This window comes from Eleginops maclovinus, chromosome 5 (assembly GCF_036324505.1).
Source record: "Eleginops maclovinus isolate JMC-PN-2008 ecotype Puerto Natales chromosome 5, JC_Emac_rtc_rv5, whole genome shotgun sequence".
Lineage (NCBI taxonomy): Eukaryota > Metazoa > Chordata > Actinopteri > Perciformes > Eleginopidae > Eleginops > Eleginops maclovinus.
Genome location: NC_086353.1, coordinates 2,586,455 through 2,605,464, shown reverse-complemented (window position 1 = coordinate 2,605,464; position 19,010 = coordinate 2,586,455). Strand labels below are relative to the sequence as shown.

Sequence of the window (19,010 nt, the reverse complement as noted above, 5' to 3'; positions counted from 1 at the left end):
ACACATTTATGAATACAACATGTGAAACGTTATAAATGATGCCTGTAGTTCACCTCCCGGACTGTGGGGGCGCTAAAGTGTAAAGCATGTTAAAGCAGCGCTCTGGGTTATCGGCGCCAGCAGCAGCTTCCTGTTACATGTGAGCAGTGTGGTGAGGAGGTGAGTTTAATGTTTACTCACCTTTATTTTATTTGTATCTGTTTCTCTATTTTACCAAATCCCCGGTACATTGTTTACATGTCTATAGATTATGTATATATACATCAGTGATCACACTGATCAGTTAGCTGAACTCATTGCTAACTGCTGCTAGCCTAGCGTTATGAATGGATGTAGCTTGCGTTGAGCTAACGTATGCTAATATTAGCTTCAATTACGCAGATAGCCTGATTCAAATGTTAAAAACACTTGAAAGTGGAAATTAAATCATAACTTTCTGAGTTGTGCGCGATAACTTTAGCAAATGGCTCCGTTTTAGACTTTCTGGGCATGTTTCATATGTCATTAGCATTGGTGCTGACAGATTCACTACTGTACAGAAGTGTGCAGTGTCCTTCAACAAAAGATGATTTTGGAACCATCAGATGTTTAAGAAGACTTCCTTATGTTTGAATGGTTTTCATGCTGTTACCTTGTAGAAAATCCTCGTTAAAAAATGTATTTTAATTGTATGATGGTTTTGTTTTGTACATGGAGAACGAGACACTGTACAATTGTTCAACCAGACTTTAACATCCTCTCTTGCTGTTTTGTCAGACACCACCATGGATATCCGACCAAACCACACGATTTACATCAACAATATAAATGACAAAGTCAAGAAAGATGGTAAGTTACTGTTAAAGACCACTTTAACAAAAATAAAACCAAACTCAAAGACGTATGGTGACACTTTGAACCTGCAGGACCTTGTTGTCTATTGCTGTCATATATACTTACAAAATGTATGATGAGCGGAAGTCGGATGAAAATATCTACCACATTAGGCTGATGCAAAGAAGTTTGACTCTGGACATTTTCTCTAAAGCTTTAGACCACGATGTCTAAAACTAAACTCATGTAATCGTAATCTTGTTGCAGTCACACACGAGGCGTTGTGTTAAACTTTGTGTCCTTCTCCTCTTCCTCCTTCAGAGATGACGCGGTCGCTCTACGCGCTCTTCTCTCAGTTCGGTCAGATCATAGATATCGTGGCGGTGAAGACTATGAAGATGAGGGGTCAGGCCTTCGTCGTCTTCAAAGAGCTCGCTGCCGCCACAAACGCACTGAGGCAACTTCAGGGCTTCCCCTTCTACAACAAACCCATGGTAGGAATGATGATGCTGTGTTTGCCCTGTCCTCACACACATCACCCATCAGGTCTGATGGCCTATTCTCTTTCTGTTTCAGTGATTTTATATTTGATTTGACAACTTCATCGTGGCTCGTGTATACCTTAATTAAAAACATAACAACGTTTAATGTCTTTCCAACAGTTGCAAAAATCTATAAGAAATCTGAATCAATGACATGTTTCCTTGCTCTGAAAGGGCTTTGGGCTTTATTGACTGGTTTCCTTTTGTTTTCCAGAGGATACAGTACGCAAAGACAGACTCAGAGGTCATCGCTAAAGTGAAAGGCACGTTTGGCGACAAGGATAAAAAGAAGGACAAGAAGAAGAAGCCTCAGGAGCCGCCAACCAGCATGCTAAAGAAACCAGCGGTGAGTGGCGCTTTTATTTTTTAAAAGCAAGGTCGAGTTTAGTTTTCCTACAGTTAAACTTGTGCAGCGTAGCAGCAAGTCGGGAGTGACAGAAAAAGATCCTTTACCTCAGTTAAAATACTAATACCACCGTTTAAAACCCATTGCAATGAGAACTCCTTCATTCAAAATGTTACTTTGGTCAAAGTACAGAAAGGTGTACCTCAGATATCAAAGGTAAAACAAAATTACTCATTATGAAGAACAGCTATTTTAAAAGTGTCCTTATAGAACATGCATCGGAAATGTATATTGATCCTTTAAACCAAACGGATAAAAGATCTATATTGTTTCGTAAAACTCTGGTTATATTGGGGAAAGAGTGTCGCAGTGTATTTTCAAGCCGTAAAGCTAAAACATTATGGAAAACTTCTCTTCTACCCTGCTTCATAACACCGTCTGAAAACGATTAAAAGTCAACTCCGCCAGCCCTCCACCCACGAGACCACGCTGTTCCCCCGCAGCTGGGAATTGATGAAAGCTGGATCCCTGAACTTCACGCATTACTGTCACTTAGCAGGGAGAATGATGGCTGTAATAACAAAACACAGGGGCAATGAGAGACAAGTGGAGGAAATATAACAACAAAAAAAAGCTGTTTGTTTGTCATTTATCGTGTTGACGGCGGACGCGACATGTGTTTGGGATCACTGCAGAATAAATCGGGAGACATCAGATGGTAGTATGAACACTCGTCGGCCCACACACTCTGAAACTCCAACAGGAAATTGTTTGGAGGAGGAGGGGAACGTTTGAAAGAGACAGAGCTGTTAACGGATGCCTGGGAATATCTGGCTTATTAATCTTACCAACCTCTTTAATTACCCTATGAGAAATGTGCTTCCGGTTGGTAATGGTCAAACTTAAAGGATCAATTTAATAAATACCTGGTTTTTCTGACCATTTTCTAATCCATGACGACGATTCTTTTTAAACGAGTGGTGCTTTTGCATGACTCTCTGTGGAGAAACTCACCTGTGTAATAAATAAACGTATCCTTAACGACTGTTCATCTTAGAGTTGAGACTGTAATTCCCAAACCCAGAACGTCTCTGATGCTGGGCTCCATGTTTTGAACTGTTGTTTGTTTCTTGTTTGCAGGGATCAGCAGCTCCTGCAATCTCAGGCTCAACACAGGTAAGCTGACAGGAGCACAAACTAATCAGCTTATTTTAGTTAAACTAATCCAGGTTCATGTTAGACCATTGTTCAGAAATAAAGCTGAGAAATGTGGGACTAGTTGACACTATAACTGCAAATGTTATGTACTTTTCTTGCCAGTTTAAAAAAACGTTTTATCTGACGGCATTTCAACAACTTTTTCACTCATTTAAACAATTCAGCCTCGTAGGATTTCCATTATTTTCTTGGCTGTGTATCGTTTCTGAAGCCTGTCCTCATACATTACTCGAGGACAGAAAAGGCGAACGTTGTAAATGGAAATCTTCCCTATGTTTACTTGATCTGCTTTGCACCCCTAACACACAATCTCTCTTGTGTTCTCAGGTGCCAGACAACCCTCCAAACTACATCCTGTTCCTCAACAACCTGCCTGAAGAGACCAACGAGATGATGCTGTCCATGCTGTTCAACCAGTGAGTTCACTCCCCAGGGTCTCTGTTTGTATTCTGCACAGATGGAGCCTGTGTGTGTGTGTGTTTCTGTTTTGTATGTGTAGCACATTTGAGACACAAAGGCAATTTGAAGTGCTTTACATAAGCCTTAAAAAAACCAGGAAAAGTAAAAATAATAGAACAGAAACGAAATCGTAAAAGAGATAGAAGACGGTTAAACATCGACATTTGAAATTCCAGCTGTTGCTGCAAGAGGTGCAGAAGTATAATAACACCATGTTGTTGAATGACCTCTGGAAACGCATTAGTAAACAATAAGGTTTTAACCTCAAATAAAAAAAGTTCTGGACAGAATTTTAATTGAAAATAATAAGCTGTGACCATCATGACCAATCACAAGTTACCAGTACTAGTATTTAGTTTTGTATTGAAGGGAGATGAATCAAATAAACATGTGGTGTTGTAAAAAAGACATGCTGGACAAACTGTTAAGAGAAATCTGAGGGTTTTATACTTAATTAATACAGGATTTCTGAATTATTGGCATGAAGTTGGACAATTTTCGACAAAGCAGCTGTCACAGAGAGCCCCTCTGTAGGTGCGCTACGAAAGGCATTTTATCTCCTCTGCTGTCATACTGCGAGCACGATCTGTTCCTACTGTGGACACCCTGTCTGCTTTCTACCTCTCCTGTGACACATCAACAAACCGGAGTATTGTTTTTGGGGATAGTGCCTGTCCTCTGTACTCTCCATACCTGAAGCAAATGAGTACAGCTTTCATTTTCCCTCGATTAGCTTTGACTGAGGTAGTGATGATTCTTACTGATGTCCAGTAGTCTGCAGTGTGTGTGAAACATGTAGCTTCTGCCATTTCACTTTCTTTGCTGTTTTACTGCCATGCCTTTCATGGTAAAAACCTGTGTTGGAGTCAGGGAAGAGTGACTGCCCTAATAAAAACTCCAAGCTGCTTCTGCGTGTTTTTGTTCTGACCCTGGGAATGATGAGTAGGCCTGTCTTGTAACAGCGGCATGTCAGACATTTATTGTGTGTGTGCTGACAGTGTTTTTCTGTTTTTGTCCTCTGCAGGTTTCCTGGTTTCAAAGAGGTGCGACTCGTCCCGGGGAAACACGACATCTCCTTCGTGGAGTTTGAGAGTGAGAACCAGGCGGGCGTGGCTAAAGACGCGCTGCAGGGCTTCAGGATCACAGCCACCTGCGCCATGAAGATCACGTACGCCAAGAAGTAGATCCCCGGGGGTGATCCGCAGACATAAAGAGACTCTGGGAGGGGAGATGGTGGTCCCTTGATTTCCGTTGTTTGTCCACTTCGTTTTTATTTCTGTAAATCTCCCTTCTCCTCTTTTTTTTTTCTGTTATTACTTTGTGTTGTGGAGGTCGGGTGGATGATCACTGGCCTGAATCTTTTTTTTTGTAAAATAAAAGGCTTTTACATACATGTTGCTTTAGCTGCGTTTCTTCACCATTAAGGGGACGTCTTAAACACTAAAGCTCAACGTCTTCAAAGATCAGAGTGCTTTTGTTCGTTCATAAAACAGGGTTCACGTTGGATGTTGAATTTGAGGACAAAAGTCTCATGAACTCTGATCCGAGGCTGCAGCGTTCATTATAACAATTAGATTCAGAGCAAATGCATTTCAGACTGCTGTGGATCATTTGTATTTGTTTATTCCACACATGGCAGTTATTTTAAATCAGAACACTTACGCTTTATACACATTCTATAGCACATGGTGGAAATGGAGCATCAAATCTTATTTTACCTGCCCGTTCTTAAAAAAAAATAACCATAAATTAAGAAAGCAATATTCTGTCACAGTTGCTCACAAATACACTACTCTACTTCATAGTGTCTGATTACTTTTTCTTTAATCATTTTTTTAAACTTAAAAATGTTCATGCAGCCGTTTTTCAAATCATTCATTCAAACAATTCCACCTTTTACGCCGACTACAGAGACACACATCTGCTGTAAAGTATAGTACGTGCAAACTGATGCTTAAAATCTTCTCCTGTGATACTCATCCTCTGAGATTAAAACACATTTATTTTGTACAGTGGGGCAAAAAAGTATTTAGTCAGCCACCAATTGTGCAAGTTCTCCCATTTAAAAAGATGAGAGAGGCCTGTAATTTTTATCATAGGTATACTTCAACTATGAGAGACAGAATGAGAAAAAAAATCCAGGAAATCACATTGTAGGATTTTTAATGAATTAATTTTCAAATGATTGTGGAAAATAAGTATTTGGTCAATAACAAAAGTTCATCTCAATACTTTGTTATATACCCTTTGCTGGCAATGACAGAGGTCAAACGTTTTCTGTAAGTCTTCACAAGGTTTTCACACACTGTTGCTGGTATTTTGGCCCATTCCTCCATGCAGATCTCCTCTAAAGCAGTGATGTTTTGGGGCTGTCGCTGGGCAACACGGACTTTCAACTCCCTCCAAAGATTTTCTATGGGGTTGAGATCTGGAGACTGGCTAGGCCACTCCAGGACCTTGAAATGCTTCTTACGAAGCCACTCCTTCGTTGCCCTGGCGGTGTGTTTGGGATCATTGTCATGCTGAAAGACCCAGCCACGCTTCATCTTCAGTGCCCTTGCTGATGGAAGGAGGTTTTCACTCAAAATCTCACGATACATGGCCCCATTCATTCTTTCCTTTACACGGATCAGTCGTCCTGGTCCCTTTGCAGAAAAACAGCCCCAAAGCATGATGTTTCCACCCCCATGCTTCACAGTAGGTATGGTGTTCTTTGGATGCAACTCTGCATTCTTTCTCCTCCAAACACGACGAGTTGAGTTTTTACCAAAAAGTTCTATTTTGGTTTCATCTGGCCATATGACATTCTCCCAATCCTCTTCTGGATCATCCAAATGCCCTCTAGCAAACTTCAGACGGGCCTGGACATGTACTGGCTTAAGCAGGGGGACACGTCTGGAACTGCAGGATTTAAGTCCCTGGCGGCGTAGTGTGTTACTGATGGTAGCCTCTGTTACTTTGGTCCCTCTCTGCAGGTCATTCACTAGGTCCCCCCGTGTGGTTCTGGGATTTTTGCTCACCGTTCTTGTGATCATTTTGACCCCACGGGGGGAGATCTTGCTTGGAGCCCCAGATGGAGGGAGATTAGCAGTGGTCTTGTATGTCTTCCATTTTCTAATAATTGCTCCCACAGTTGATTTCTTGACACCAAGCTGCTTACCTATTGCAGATTCAGTTTTCCCAGCCTGGTGCAGGTCTACAATTTTGTCTCTGGTCTTCTTTGACAGCTCTTTGGTCTTGGCCATAGTGGAGTTTGGAGTATGACTGTTTGAGGTTGTGGACAGGTGTCTTTTATACTGATAACGAGTTCAAAAAGGTGCCATTAATACAGGTAACGAGTGGAGGACAGAGGAGCCTCTTAAAGAAGAAGTTACAGGTCTGTGAGAGCCAGAAATCTTGCTTGTTTGTAGGTGACCAAATACTTATTTTACTGAGGAATTTACCAATTAATTCATAAAAAATCCTACAATGTGATTTCCTGGATTTTTTTTCTCATTCTGTCTCTCATAGTTGAGGTATACCTATGATAAAAATTACAGGCCTCTCTCATCTTTTTAAATGGGAGAACTTGCACAATTGGTGGCTGACTAAATACTTTTTTGCCCCACTGTATATCTTTACTGTTCCCTGTACTGTGTCAGGAGAGGCCGACTTCACTTGAGTATTTCCAGTTAGGGTACTTTATACTCTTCCACTCCATCTAAGAGGTGAATGTTGTACTTTTTACTCCTTTTCAGATTACAACTCGTGTACCTCCAGATGTGTTGATTGTAAATGCTGTGATAAACCGACGGAAGAGTTGGTCTTTATGGGTTGAGCAAATTCGTAAACTAAATTAGGTCTTTAAAAAGCCTCTAGGGTCAGTTGGAAAATGCCCAAAGAAAGTCAAGAAAACTTTTTAGAGATTGTTGGGGACGTTGTTCTCACAGGATAAAAATACAAACCTGTGATCTTATTGAGTATAGTGCATCAATGTAGATTAAACTGAAAAAGTACATTTAAAAAAGTAAAAATGACCACAAACTTAATCTACTGCAGTAAAATGCAACATACACATTATTGCAGCAGGAATATTTATCCAGAACATCCTTTATAATAGAAGTAAACACTGACAGGAAACATTATACTGCACAATGAGGACCTTTCCTCACATTTTGCTGATAATTCTTCATACTTTCACTGAGGAAGGGTTTTGAATGTCACTTGGTCTGAAGTCATTTCTGTTTTAATTGGACAGTTCAGTAAATGTCTTGTTAAGTCTCTTCAAATCCTGAATGTGACATGGACCAGAAATGATCCCGAGCCCACCCCCAACATGAACTCCTGCACTAATCTGATCTCAGGTAATGATGAGGTCGTGTTGATTGGGATAAGAAGAGACATTTTCAGCATCTGTACATGCAGCATGAAGAGCTGCCAAGATGTCCTGTCTGCAGCCAGGCACCTCCTGCTTAGCAATTTGGAAGAAGATGGGTCCAAATGGATGAGACATATTTGAGGCACTCTATTAATTATTGTCACCTTGTGGGTGTGAGTGTGTCATAATGGCAAAACCCTTACTGTTGCAGGAGCTATCACAGGTTTCAGTACTCTGCCAGGTGTTTATATGTAAGTATAATCAGGACAATTGACATGAAAAGTATACAAAAATGTCCTTACTATTGTGTTTTATATCATCAGATTACTATTACTCATGCATTAAGGGAAAACCAGGATTTTACCGTTGATGTGGAGCTCATTTAGGAGTGCCAACATTTTACAATATTGGATTGTCCAACCAGCAGTCCAAAACTCAACATAACAAATACTTTACAACTAACCAGAGGTGGAAGAAGTACTCAGGTCTTGTACTTGAGTAAAGTAGAAGTACTCAGATCTTGTACTTGAGTAAAGCAGAAGTACTCAGATCTTGTACTTGAGTAAAGTAGAAGTACTCAGGTCTTGTACTTGAGTAAAAGTAGAAGTACTCAGATCTTGTACTTGAGTAAAGTAGAAGTACTCAGATCTTGTACTTGAGTAAAGTAGAAGTACTCAGATCTTGTACTTGAGTAAAGTAGAAGTACTCAGATCTTGTACTTGAGTAAAGTAGAAGTACTCACGTCTTGTACTTGAGTAAAAGTAGAAGTACTCAGATCTTGTACTTGAGTAAAGTAGAAGTACTCAGATCTTGTACTTGAGTAAAGTAGAAGTACTCACGTCTTGTACTTGAGTAAAAGTAGAAGTACTCAGATCTTGTACTTGAGTAAAGTAGAAGTACTCAGATCTTGTACTTGAGTAAAGTAGAAGTGCCAGAGTGTAGGAATACTCTGTCACAGTTAAAGTATTCTAAATGTTCCTCCAGTGAAAGTAGAAAGTACTCTCCTCTAAATGTACTTAAAGTAGCGACAGTAAAAGTAGTCATTGTCTGATTGGTCCATTTCAGAATAATATCTCTGATATGTTTTATAATGATTGATCATTAAAGTGTTCTCAGAGCTGGTAAAGGTGCAGCTAGTTTGAATGGCTTTGTATACTGCAGGGTAGCTGCTGGATTTACTGCAGGTGAACTAAAGTCTGAGTTAAGGGCTGATTATATTTACCATCATTAATCCTAATCTGCCTAGCAACTAAAGGGAGCAAATAAATGTAGTGGAGTAGAAGTACAGCATTTACCTCTGAATTTTAATGGAGTAAAAGTACAATCTAGCATAAAATAGAAATACTCAAGCAGCTACTCAAAGCTTATTTAACTACTTGAGTAAATGTACTTACTTACTTGCAACCTCTGGATAAGATGGACCTGTATTCATCCCCGTAGGGAAATCCGGAATATTTAATAAAATATTGATTTCTTTCTTTCTCTAAATTGGCTTTTATTGATCACCTTGCGCGCGTCCGTGTGTGTCGGTTCGCTATATGACGTGAACGCGCCTCGCAGTCTTTCTGTCATTCAGTGTATCAGAGCGCGAGGAGGAGCAGCTCCAGGTCTGTATCCCAAATTATCTCCTTTATTAAAATGAAACCTTAGTGTTCAGACAACTCGTACTTGTATAACATTACGTAATTTAGTTTAATTAAGCTTTCAATGAATGATGTTTGGGGTCAGTTGGAGAATCACGGAGACCCTGAACGTCTTTTTCTATTATTACATTCATAAATTAAACGTAGATTTTGACCGGAAAACTTTCTGTTTATTCAAAAGGTTATTTGTTATTTATAAAGACGCAAATGTCTGAGCTGAATTAGCCTTACGTGTTTCATCTCGTGATTCCTGCAGGAATATTTGATTGTCCTGGTTCTCATCTCTTTCTAATATTGTTGTTTATTTCATATATTATTATATAATCGACATATCTGATATTGCCCAAGTGTGTCTTAAAGGGTCATAGAGAGATTTCGAGACATCTGAATAAAAATAAATTATTATTATTATTATTACACATTTGATATGATCACAATTAAGACATAATAGGTATTATCACGTGTTGATTCAAGTCATCAGCTGAATTGGATGATAATCTTTAAATGTATAATTACATACCATTTTAAAATGTGTTTTTTTTAATGTAAAATTTGGTTAATAATTAGTTTTTGTCCATAACATGTAATTAAGTTACTCATTTTATTGTTTATGCAAACAAAGAATCTCTTCAAGTTCTTAACCAAAGACCCAAGAACAGTGTTACTGAGAAACGTTGCGCTATTATGAAATAAACATATGTAATATTAGTCTGTGAATAGAAAAACTGAAATGACTAAATAGTGGGAAAAGGCATTCAGATTTCAGTAGATCCCACTTTATGATTTATTCTCAGAAACCTTAAAACATAATGTCATTAATGGTCCGAGAGTAATTGATCATTTTGAGTATTTTTATTGTGTAGAAAATATTCTGAATTACAATTATTTGGGAAATTATTTATAAATCATGATTAAACAATGATCTTTTAAAAATCTGCAAAATGTCAACTCTACACTGTGATCCTTATTATTTTTGAACAGTTCTTTTTGACATATTCTGCAGATTTTCTGGGACATATTAGTATTTCTTGCCTCTACTGGGACATGTCTCCGTGCTTTAATGTTCAAAAAGCTCTTTATGTTTCTCATACTGCCTGTGCTGCAGCACCTCTTTTCACCCTCTGTCTGAAACCAGAGCCCAGTCTGCTCTGATTGGTTAGCTGGCCGGCTCTGTTGTGATTGGACAACCACTTAGAGATGTCCCGCCCCTTAGCCTATCACGTACAATGGTGTCTCGTGTGTTCTGGAAGTAAAAAGGAGTCCAATGGAGGTGTTTCAGGCAGTGGGGTGGGAGGGGACCTGTATTACAAACTACAGCGGAGTGGGGCCTCTTTAATATGAGTCTTGAATAAACAATTCTTAATATATCTTTTATTCATCAAATAATGTCATGAAAAGCACTTCCATAGTCTGGTCAAATTGATGAAGGAATCCTGTTTTAATCTAATCTAATATTATTTAATAGCACTACAGCGGGTCTAGAAGTGAAGAAAGATGGAGCCGTGTCTCTCGCACCAACATTATTTTCATTTTATTTCAGTGTTTGATCAAACTTTTCAAAGCTTTTTTTGTCTATTTAAACTACTATTTTAATTGTATTATCTTTATTTTATTATCTTTATTTTATTATCTTTATTTTATTATCTTTATTTTATTATCTTTATTTTATTATTGTTATTTTATTATCTTTATTTTATTATCTTTATTTTATTATTGTTATTTTATTATTGTTATTTTATTATCTTTATTTTATTATCTTTATTTTATTATTGTTATTTTATTATTGTTATTTTATTATCTTTATTTTATTATCTTTATTTTATTATCTTTATTTTATTATCTTTATTTTATTATCTTTATTTTATTATTGTTATTTTATTATCTTTATTTTATTATCTTTATTTTATTATTGTTATTTTATTATTGTTATTTTATTATCTTTATTTTATTATCTTTATTTTATTATCTTTATTTTATTATTGTTATTTTATTATTGTTATTTTATTATCTTTATTTTATTATCTTTATTGCATTATTGTTATTTTATTATCTTTATTTTATTATCTTTATTTTATTATCTTTATTTTATTATCTTTATTTTATTATCTTTATTTTATTATTGTTATTTTTATTATCTTTATTTTATTATCTTTATTTTATTATCTTTATTTTATTATCTTTATTTTATTATTGTTATTTTATTATCTTTATTATATTATCTTCTTATGTCATTTTATAATATGCTACATTGTTGGAGGAGCTCGGGATCTAAGATTTCCAAAGCCATAACTAAACTGTAGCTTTTGTGCATCTGACAATAAAAACCCTTGAAACCTTGATGAATGAATACGTCCATTGGCTGCACAAATATTCAACTTTAATTGTCACTGCATAATCCTCATTAAGGAACATTTTAAATGCATGACTTTTGCTTATGAGAGGGAAATTAGGCCTACAGGATGGAATTAGTCATTTCTGCTTGTCTTTAATGCAGTCGACCCTCTCTCCGCAGTTGACTTGATATATCTTGGTAAAACAAACCTCTTGTGTCGGGCAGTAAGAGAGTCTTTCAGATGTCAGAGCTGACACATTCCCCACCCTGCGGACAAATCTAACAAGTGGACTAAACATGAACACCGTAACCTGGAAACGCCATCAGCAAAACTACGAGAACCGTGAGTCAAAACACTCAGGTGTCTGGAGTAACACTGAGCTAACAGCTCTCTGTATGTCGAGCTCTATATCCAGAGTCTTACCTGTAACAGTGCCAGAGCCCGTGCCGGAGTAATTTACAGGAAGTCAAGCAGTAATGTTTTCACTGACGCACAGCGCACATCAAGACCCAACTGATCTTCTCATTCAACAGGCAAACAAAAATATCTCACCATCCTTAATCCTCTGAGAGCTCCTGGTGTTTATTTTTGTTAAAGCTGCTTTTTGGAGTTTTCCCTTTCTTGTAATGTGTTATACAGTTTTTGGTGCATGTAAATGGTCTGCAAAGGCTAAAATCCCTATTTCAACCCTCCCCACCTGCAACGCCTCCATTGAACTCCTTTATTTACATCTTTAACATAATGACATCACTATGTATCACTCGCGCTTCTATTGGTTAGTGCTCCAACACATTGTACGTGATAGGCTAAGGGGCGGGACATCAAACAGAGCCGGCCAGCTAACCAATCAGAGCAGACTTGGCTCTGGTTTCAGACAGAGGGTGAAAAGAGGAGCTGCAGCACAGGCAGTATGAGAAAAATAAAGAGCTTTTTGAACATTAAAGCATGGAGACATGTCACAGGAGAGACAGAACATACAATATGAACCTGAAAATGAGCAGAATATGCACTCTGTAAAAGTGGAAATTGGAGTTTCATTTTGACCGTGAAAGTACATTTATTTTATCAAGGAGAACATCCGAAAAGTCCTCTTCTTTTCTGATGGTTATATTTGTTCGCTTGCTGTTTAGTCTGCTTTATTCTGACTTCGTACAAAACCATTTTAACCTTCAAGGACAAATAGGTTCAAAGTAAAGTCATTACAAAGTCTATTTAAAAGCTGTTTTTGTCCCATTTAATCACACACATTTCCTGCAGACCTTCCTACCTGAACATGTTGACCTGAATCCAAAATGGATGAGAGGACCAACAGCAGTTTGGGTCTTCCCGACGACTTCCTGTCCGGCGACGTCCTGGACTACGAGATTCCTCCGGACGATATCCCGGACACCACGCAGGGCCAGGCCTTCTTTGTGGCCACCATCGTCATCGCGGTGGTCCTGGTGGGCATCATGTTGGTGTGCGGTGTGGGGAATTGTCTGTTCATCGCCAGCCTTGCCCGCTACAAGCAGCTCCGCAACCTCACCAACCTGCTGATCGCCAACCTGGCCGTGTCGGACGTGCTGGTGGCGGCGGTGTGCTGCCCCTTCCTGCTCGACTACTACGTGGTGAAGCAGCTGTCCTGGGATCACGGGCTACTGCTCTGCGCCGCCACCAACTACCTGCGCACCGTCTCCCTCTACGTGTCCACCAACGCTCTGCTGGCCATCGCCGTGGACAGGTGAGTCCAGCTGCACCTTCATCGTGATGTTCAAAGTGGCCCTATTATTCTTTTTTAGGGTTTTCCCCTTTCCTTTAATGTGTTTTATAGGTTGTTGTGCATGTCAATGGTCTCCGAACGCTAAAATCCCAAAGTGACGTCACTTTGTAACACGATTCTATTGGCTAGTGCTCCAACACATTGTACGTGATAGGCTAAGGGGCGGGACATCTCTAAGCAGTTGATCAATCACAACAGAGCCGGCCAGCTAACCAATCAGAGCAGACTGGGCTCTGGTTTTAGACAGAGGGTGAAAAGAGGAGCTGCAGCACAGGCAGTATGAGAAAAATAAAGAGCTTTTTGAACATTAAAGCATGGAGACATGTCCCAGTAGAGACACTAAATACAAATATGAACCTGAAAAGGAGCAGTATATGTGTTCTTTAAAATCCAAGTAATCGAGTAATGTATGCCTGTGACCCAATTGAGCATTGTTGCCATCTATTTTTATTTGATCAGTTTGTAAGAGTCAGGGAGGTGGCACTTTTACTTTCAATAAAAGATCATTAAAGAAGAAACAAAACCAATTTCTCACGTGGTATTTACCTTTAAGAGATAACACATATTGTGATAAACATTTGAGTAGTTTAGGGTGTCAATACATACCTTCATAATTCCATTAACCCCCCAAAACCGTAACTTACTCACGAACCCAACCTGAGAACTTCGTCGTATAACTACCTTTCTTTTTCCTTAAATTCTAACGTCTAAATCTGGATGCTCATTGTTCGGAGACGTGTGACCCTCTGTCCTCTGTGATGTAAACAAAGCACACGTGACTACACCTCAGGGATAATTATAAGAGGTGTCATTAAATCAGATGATCCGTAACTGTACACCTCCACGTTCGATTGTTGCTGCTTCTGTGGTGGAGACGCACGTGTTGACCTTTTCAAACACAACTCTCACATTAATATTGAATCCATCACTGAGATGATTGTTTTCTGCTCTGATTTTGAATGTTTTTTAGATTCAAACAGGTGTGTAGATATTTTCTAGCTGCATTTTGAAGTTTAATTCCTACTGTGGTTTTGCAGCCTCGTTTGATGCTGCTTTATAATGTTTGCTATAGACATACAGCTTTAGCACATTGACAACTATACACTTGCCCACATTAACCATGCAGCAGACGGACTCGTGTTTGGCTTGAGTTCAAGCCGTTATCGTCAGAACAACAGGCGATTTAACGGTCGCTTCACATCGAACAAATGTCTTTTGTTGATTTACTTTTGCTTACAATAAAAGCAGCTTCAGGGCCTTCTCTCAGCTCCTGAACCAGATCCATCATCGGCTGACGCTCACACTTTATGACAAGCAGCCGCCCCCCCATGTTCCATTAATCAATGCTGACAACCTCCGTCATGTATAAACAGCAGGGAGGAAAGATGGATAATCTCTGTTTACCCGGGGACGGTCCCAGTGGTTCCAATTTCCCTCTTTAGGTTTCAAGGTTTCAAGGTTTCAAGGTTTTATTTGTCATATGCACAGCATATACAACGTATATGTTGGCAATGAAAATCTTATGTCGCGTGCTCCTCCAACAACTCAACATACATGGTGCAAATAAGATAAATAAAATAGTGCAAAAAGAGAGATAGAAGAATATTTACAATAACACTTTAGTCCGTAGACCAGCTGGACATCTGGCAGTGTGTCTCATTGTATCCCAGCTTTGCATTCACGGTACACAGCCAGTTAACAGCTTAATCCATCAAATCAAATCTGACTCACAAGTTGGAGTTTTTTTTGGTCAGTTTCCAAAGTGAGGCTCCAGCTGTTTGCAACACTTGAGTCAGCTTCTTGATTAAAATGTATCCTCGGAAAGTAGCCCTAAAACTAAAGTGGAAAAACGCCTCACATTTCCTCATCAAGCCGAGCACACCCGCTGATCTTTAGTTGGTCCTTCAGTGTGTTTCTCTCTTCCTGTCTTCAGATACATGGCCATCCTCTACCCTCTGAGGCCTCGTATGAAGCACCAGACGGCGTACTGCGTCATCCTGACAGTCTGGATCGTCCCCATCTTCATCTCCATCCCCTCGGCCTTCATGTTCTCCGAGACCAAGTACCCCCACAAGGAGGGTCGCTCCCACAAGACCTTCTGTGCTCAGATCTGGCCCGTGGACCAGCAGGTTTACTACCGCTCTTACTTCCTGCTCATCTTCGCCCTGGAGTTCATGGGCCCGGTCACTGTCATGGCCGTTTGTTACATCCAGATCTCCAGGGAGCTGTGGTTCAAAGATGTCCCGGGTTTCCAGACGCAGCAGATCCAGAAGCGGCTGCAGGGTCGACGGAGGACGGTGGTGGTGCTGATCTTGGTGCTGATCGCCTACATCCTGTGTTGGGCGCCTTATTACGGTTTCGCTTTGCTGAGGGACTTTTACCCCACCCTCATATCCAGGGACAGGAACTCCTTAGTGGTCTTCTACATCATCGAGTGCATCGCGATGAGCAACGGGGTCATCAACACCCTCTGCTTTATGAGCGTACGCAACAACACCAAGCGTCTGAAAAAGGCGGGAAAGTTCCCTCTGAGGCTGGTGACTTTCGTGCCGGCCAAGTCTTCGGTCGAAACCGAGACACAGACTTTGTCTCTCAGAGTGACGGACGACACAGAGGGAGCTCGACTGAAGCAGGCGTCAATATAGGACAGCACACTGGAACTCCTTAAATATCCAGAATCTCATCAAAGAGATGCTAAAATGAGATCATTCAAAGCCGTCCCAACCAGAGATGGTGGTTCCTCGAATCGAGGCCACTTTTGACAACGTTCAACAGAACAATCTGAGCTGTCATTGGAAACTGTTTGGAAAAGGCACTCTTAAAAAGACTTGTCAGGTGATTGGATGAACCAGTTGTCAATCAAACTCTTGAGGAAGTCAATTGGAAGACTCAAAACCATCTTTCTTATCGAGGAAAGCCTTCAGTGCCATTCTGTGTTCGTATATTAATGAATAAATACCACCACTGTTGTTTTGGATGAACAGTCGCCGCTCTGTGTTGCGTCGCATGGAGGACTCTGATTGGCAAATGCATTGGCTGAAGCAAGATAGGTGTGATGTGGCCCCGGCTGTGGCGCAACTGGCTGGGGCACCTGCACCGTACGCCGGCGACCCGGGTTCGATTCCCGACCCGTGGTCCTTTCCGGACCCCATATCCGATTAAAGGCAAAAGGCCCCCAAAAAATAACTTAAATAATAAAGATAGGTGTTGTGATGTTGCAAGAATCCAGATGCTGGTCAAGGTGTGTGAAGACCTGTTTCTGAAAGCTACAGGCACATAAGGGTTGGTTTTTCTTCAAGCTAACATGTTCCAGTGATCTCATGGAGGATGCAAACCAGTGATGGAAGAAATACATTTATATTTCCCCGTACAGTTTGTGCTGAGAAACGTGCGTCATGTATGAGACCCTCTGATTTAGGTTATGTGTGATTTACGAGCAGAGCTGCTGGCTGAAATAGGATATAAATCAGAGAGCGCGGTCTTTAATAATAAAGACTCCGTCAGCCAATCACATCAGTGGCGTCATCACAGCCGAGCCAATCACAGAGAAGCACCACAACGATGATTCAACAAAAAGGAAACAGGCCGTCACGTCGTTGTCCTGTTGATTTAGAGCAACATAATGCACGTCTGCAGCAAGTGGGGGTTTATGATTTAACTTATACAATAAAGATAAAATGAATATAATGACTAATGTTGAGAAGACGTTTATAATTGCATCAACTCTCAGTTTGAATTCTATTGTATCTGACTTCATTGTATTTTTAAAAATGAGACACAGCAGTTTTTACACAAAAAAAGAAAGCCTGAAATTCCACTTTTGCAAAGAAGTGTAAAGAAGTCATGTCTTTAGGTTTCAAATTCAGACCCGTAATAAAATGGAAAGGTTACTCGTTATTTAAGGTTATATTCAGGTACAGTTAAAGTGATATCATACTTGAAATACTTTATGTTAAAGTCATTCATTTAGAGGAAATGTTAGTAAATGTAGTTATTGTGCAGTAAGGTTGGCAGTGTCTAAATGTTTTAAATATCATGTTTTTGGGATAAATATGCATTAATGTTACATTTAATTACTGAAGATGTTTATGTAAAGTTGGGTATTTTTATCTGAAGCAATGCATCATATTGTCAATACCAGTGGTTCTCAAATGAGGGTACGCGGACCCCTAGGGGTACGTGGAATACTGCATGGGGTACATGACATTTATTTTGAATGTTAATAAAAAGAAAACATCAGGTTGTGCATAAATCCAAAAATTGCAGGTTTTTCAAAGAAGATGATTAAGGCCACATGAGTTAGAGTTACAGTTTGAAAAGTCAGAATTTTGAAAAAATAATCGGACATTTTGAAAAGTCGACATTTAGAAAACATTTCAGAAAAGTATACCTAATACTTGGCTGCAATTATTTTTTAAAGAGGTACATTACGGACAATAGTTTGAGAACCACTGCCCTATATCTTCATATGTGTGCAGCTTTGTTCTGTGAGATACACAAATCTCTACAAAGTCAACTTGCCATGATTTGCATGACGTAAAACCTCCCTGTTTTCAGATTTCTGATGAAGAATTGTCCAGCTGATCCAAGAAGGTCAATTGGAGATTAAAAAAGGGACAATTTCCCCAAGAAATAAAGAAACATTTCAACCTCCCTCTGCTTCTTAATGTTAGTCATGGTCTGGTAAGATGAAACATTGCCATTTTTTCTGCAGGAAAGGATGAGGTGAAACAGGAAGTGGTTTGATGTTGAGGGTATGGGTTAACACTCCCTGCTTGTTAATAATACATGTGGTGACGTCTCTGTGACGCTCTCTGGATCCATCTATCCTCTACTCTATCCACTACAGCAGGGAGGTTTGCAGATGATGAGTTAAAATATTGAGATTCAGATTGACAATTCAACATACACTATAGTGTAGTGCCTCGGCCCTTAGTTCCAGTGAAGGGGATTCTTAATGCTGTCATTCTGGACTATTCTATGCTTCCTACTTTGTGGAAACAGTTTGGGGAAGACCCTTTTCTGTTCCAGCATGACTGTGCCCCAGTGCACAAAGCAAGGTCCATGAAGGCATGGCTGGATGAGTTTGGTGTGAAGAACTGGACTGGCCCGCACAGAGCCCTGACCTCAACCCCACTGAACACCTCTGGGATGAACTAGAACGGAGAGCCGGGCCCTCTCGTCCAACATCAGGGTCTGACCTCACAAATACTCTCCTGGATGAATGGGCAGAATTCCAACAGACACAGTCCAACATCTTATAGAAAACCTTCCCAGAAGAGAGGAAGCTGTTACCACTGCAAAGTGGGGACCAACTTCATATTCATGCCTAAGAATTTGGCATTTGGGTGTAATATGTAGGTGTCTCAATACTTTTGTCTATATAGTGTATGTATGATAAGTATTTTTATATATATATATATATATATATATATATATATATATATATATATATATACCAGCTTCAACATGAAAGAGATGAACACATTATTGCATCAATAGATATCATTTGATTCCCATTCAGTCATTTTCCTGAATTT

The 19,010-nt window shown here is 39.6% G+C and overlaps 2 protein-coding genes across 2 annotated transcripts; both read left to right on the top strand.

The window, feature by feature from the left end:
* Positions 1 to 67: 67 nt before the first annotated feature.
* On the top strand, positions 68 to 4,771 carry snrpb2 (small nuclear ribonucleoprotein polypeptide B2). Its single transcript, XM_063882799.1, has 7 exons — positions 68 to 159; positions 757 to 828; positions 1,135 to 1,307; positions 1,570 to 1,701; positions 2,842 to 2,877; positions 3,247 to 3,335; positions 4,403 to 4,771. The coding sequence occupies exons 2-7, from the start codon at positions 765 to 767 to the stop codon at positions 4,560 to 4,562; spliced, it is 654 nt and encodes a 217-aa protein (XP_063738869.1). The 5' UTR covers positions 68 to 159; positions 757 to 764; the 3' UTR covers positions 4,563 to 4,771.
* A 4,545-nt stretch (positions 4,772 to 9,316) lies between these two features.
* On the top strand, positions 9,317 to 18,983 carry prokr1a (prokineticin receptor 1a). The gene is made up of 3 exons (XM_063884328.1): positions 9,317 to 9,342; positions 12,969 to 13,431; positions 15,404 to 18,983. Exons 2-3 carry the CDS (start codon positions 13,004 to 13,006, stop codon positions 16,113 to 16,115), a joined length of 1,140 nt encoding a protein of 379 aa, XP_063740398.1. The 5' UTR covers positions 9,317 to 9,342; positions 12,969 to 13,003; the 3' UTR covers positions 16,116 to 18,983.
* Positions 18,984 to 19,010: the final 27 nt, after the last annotated feature.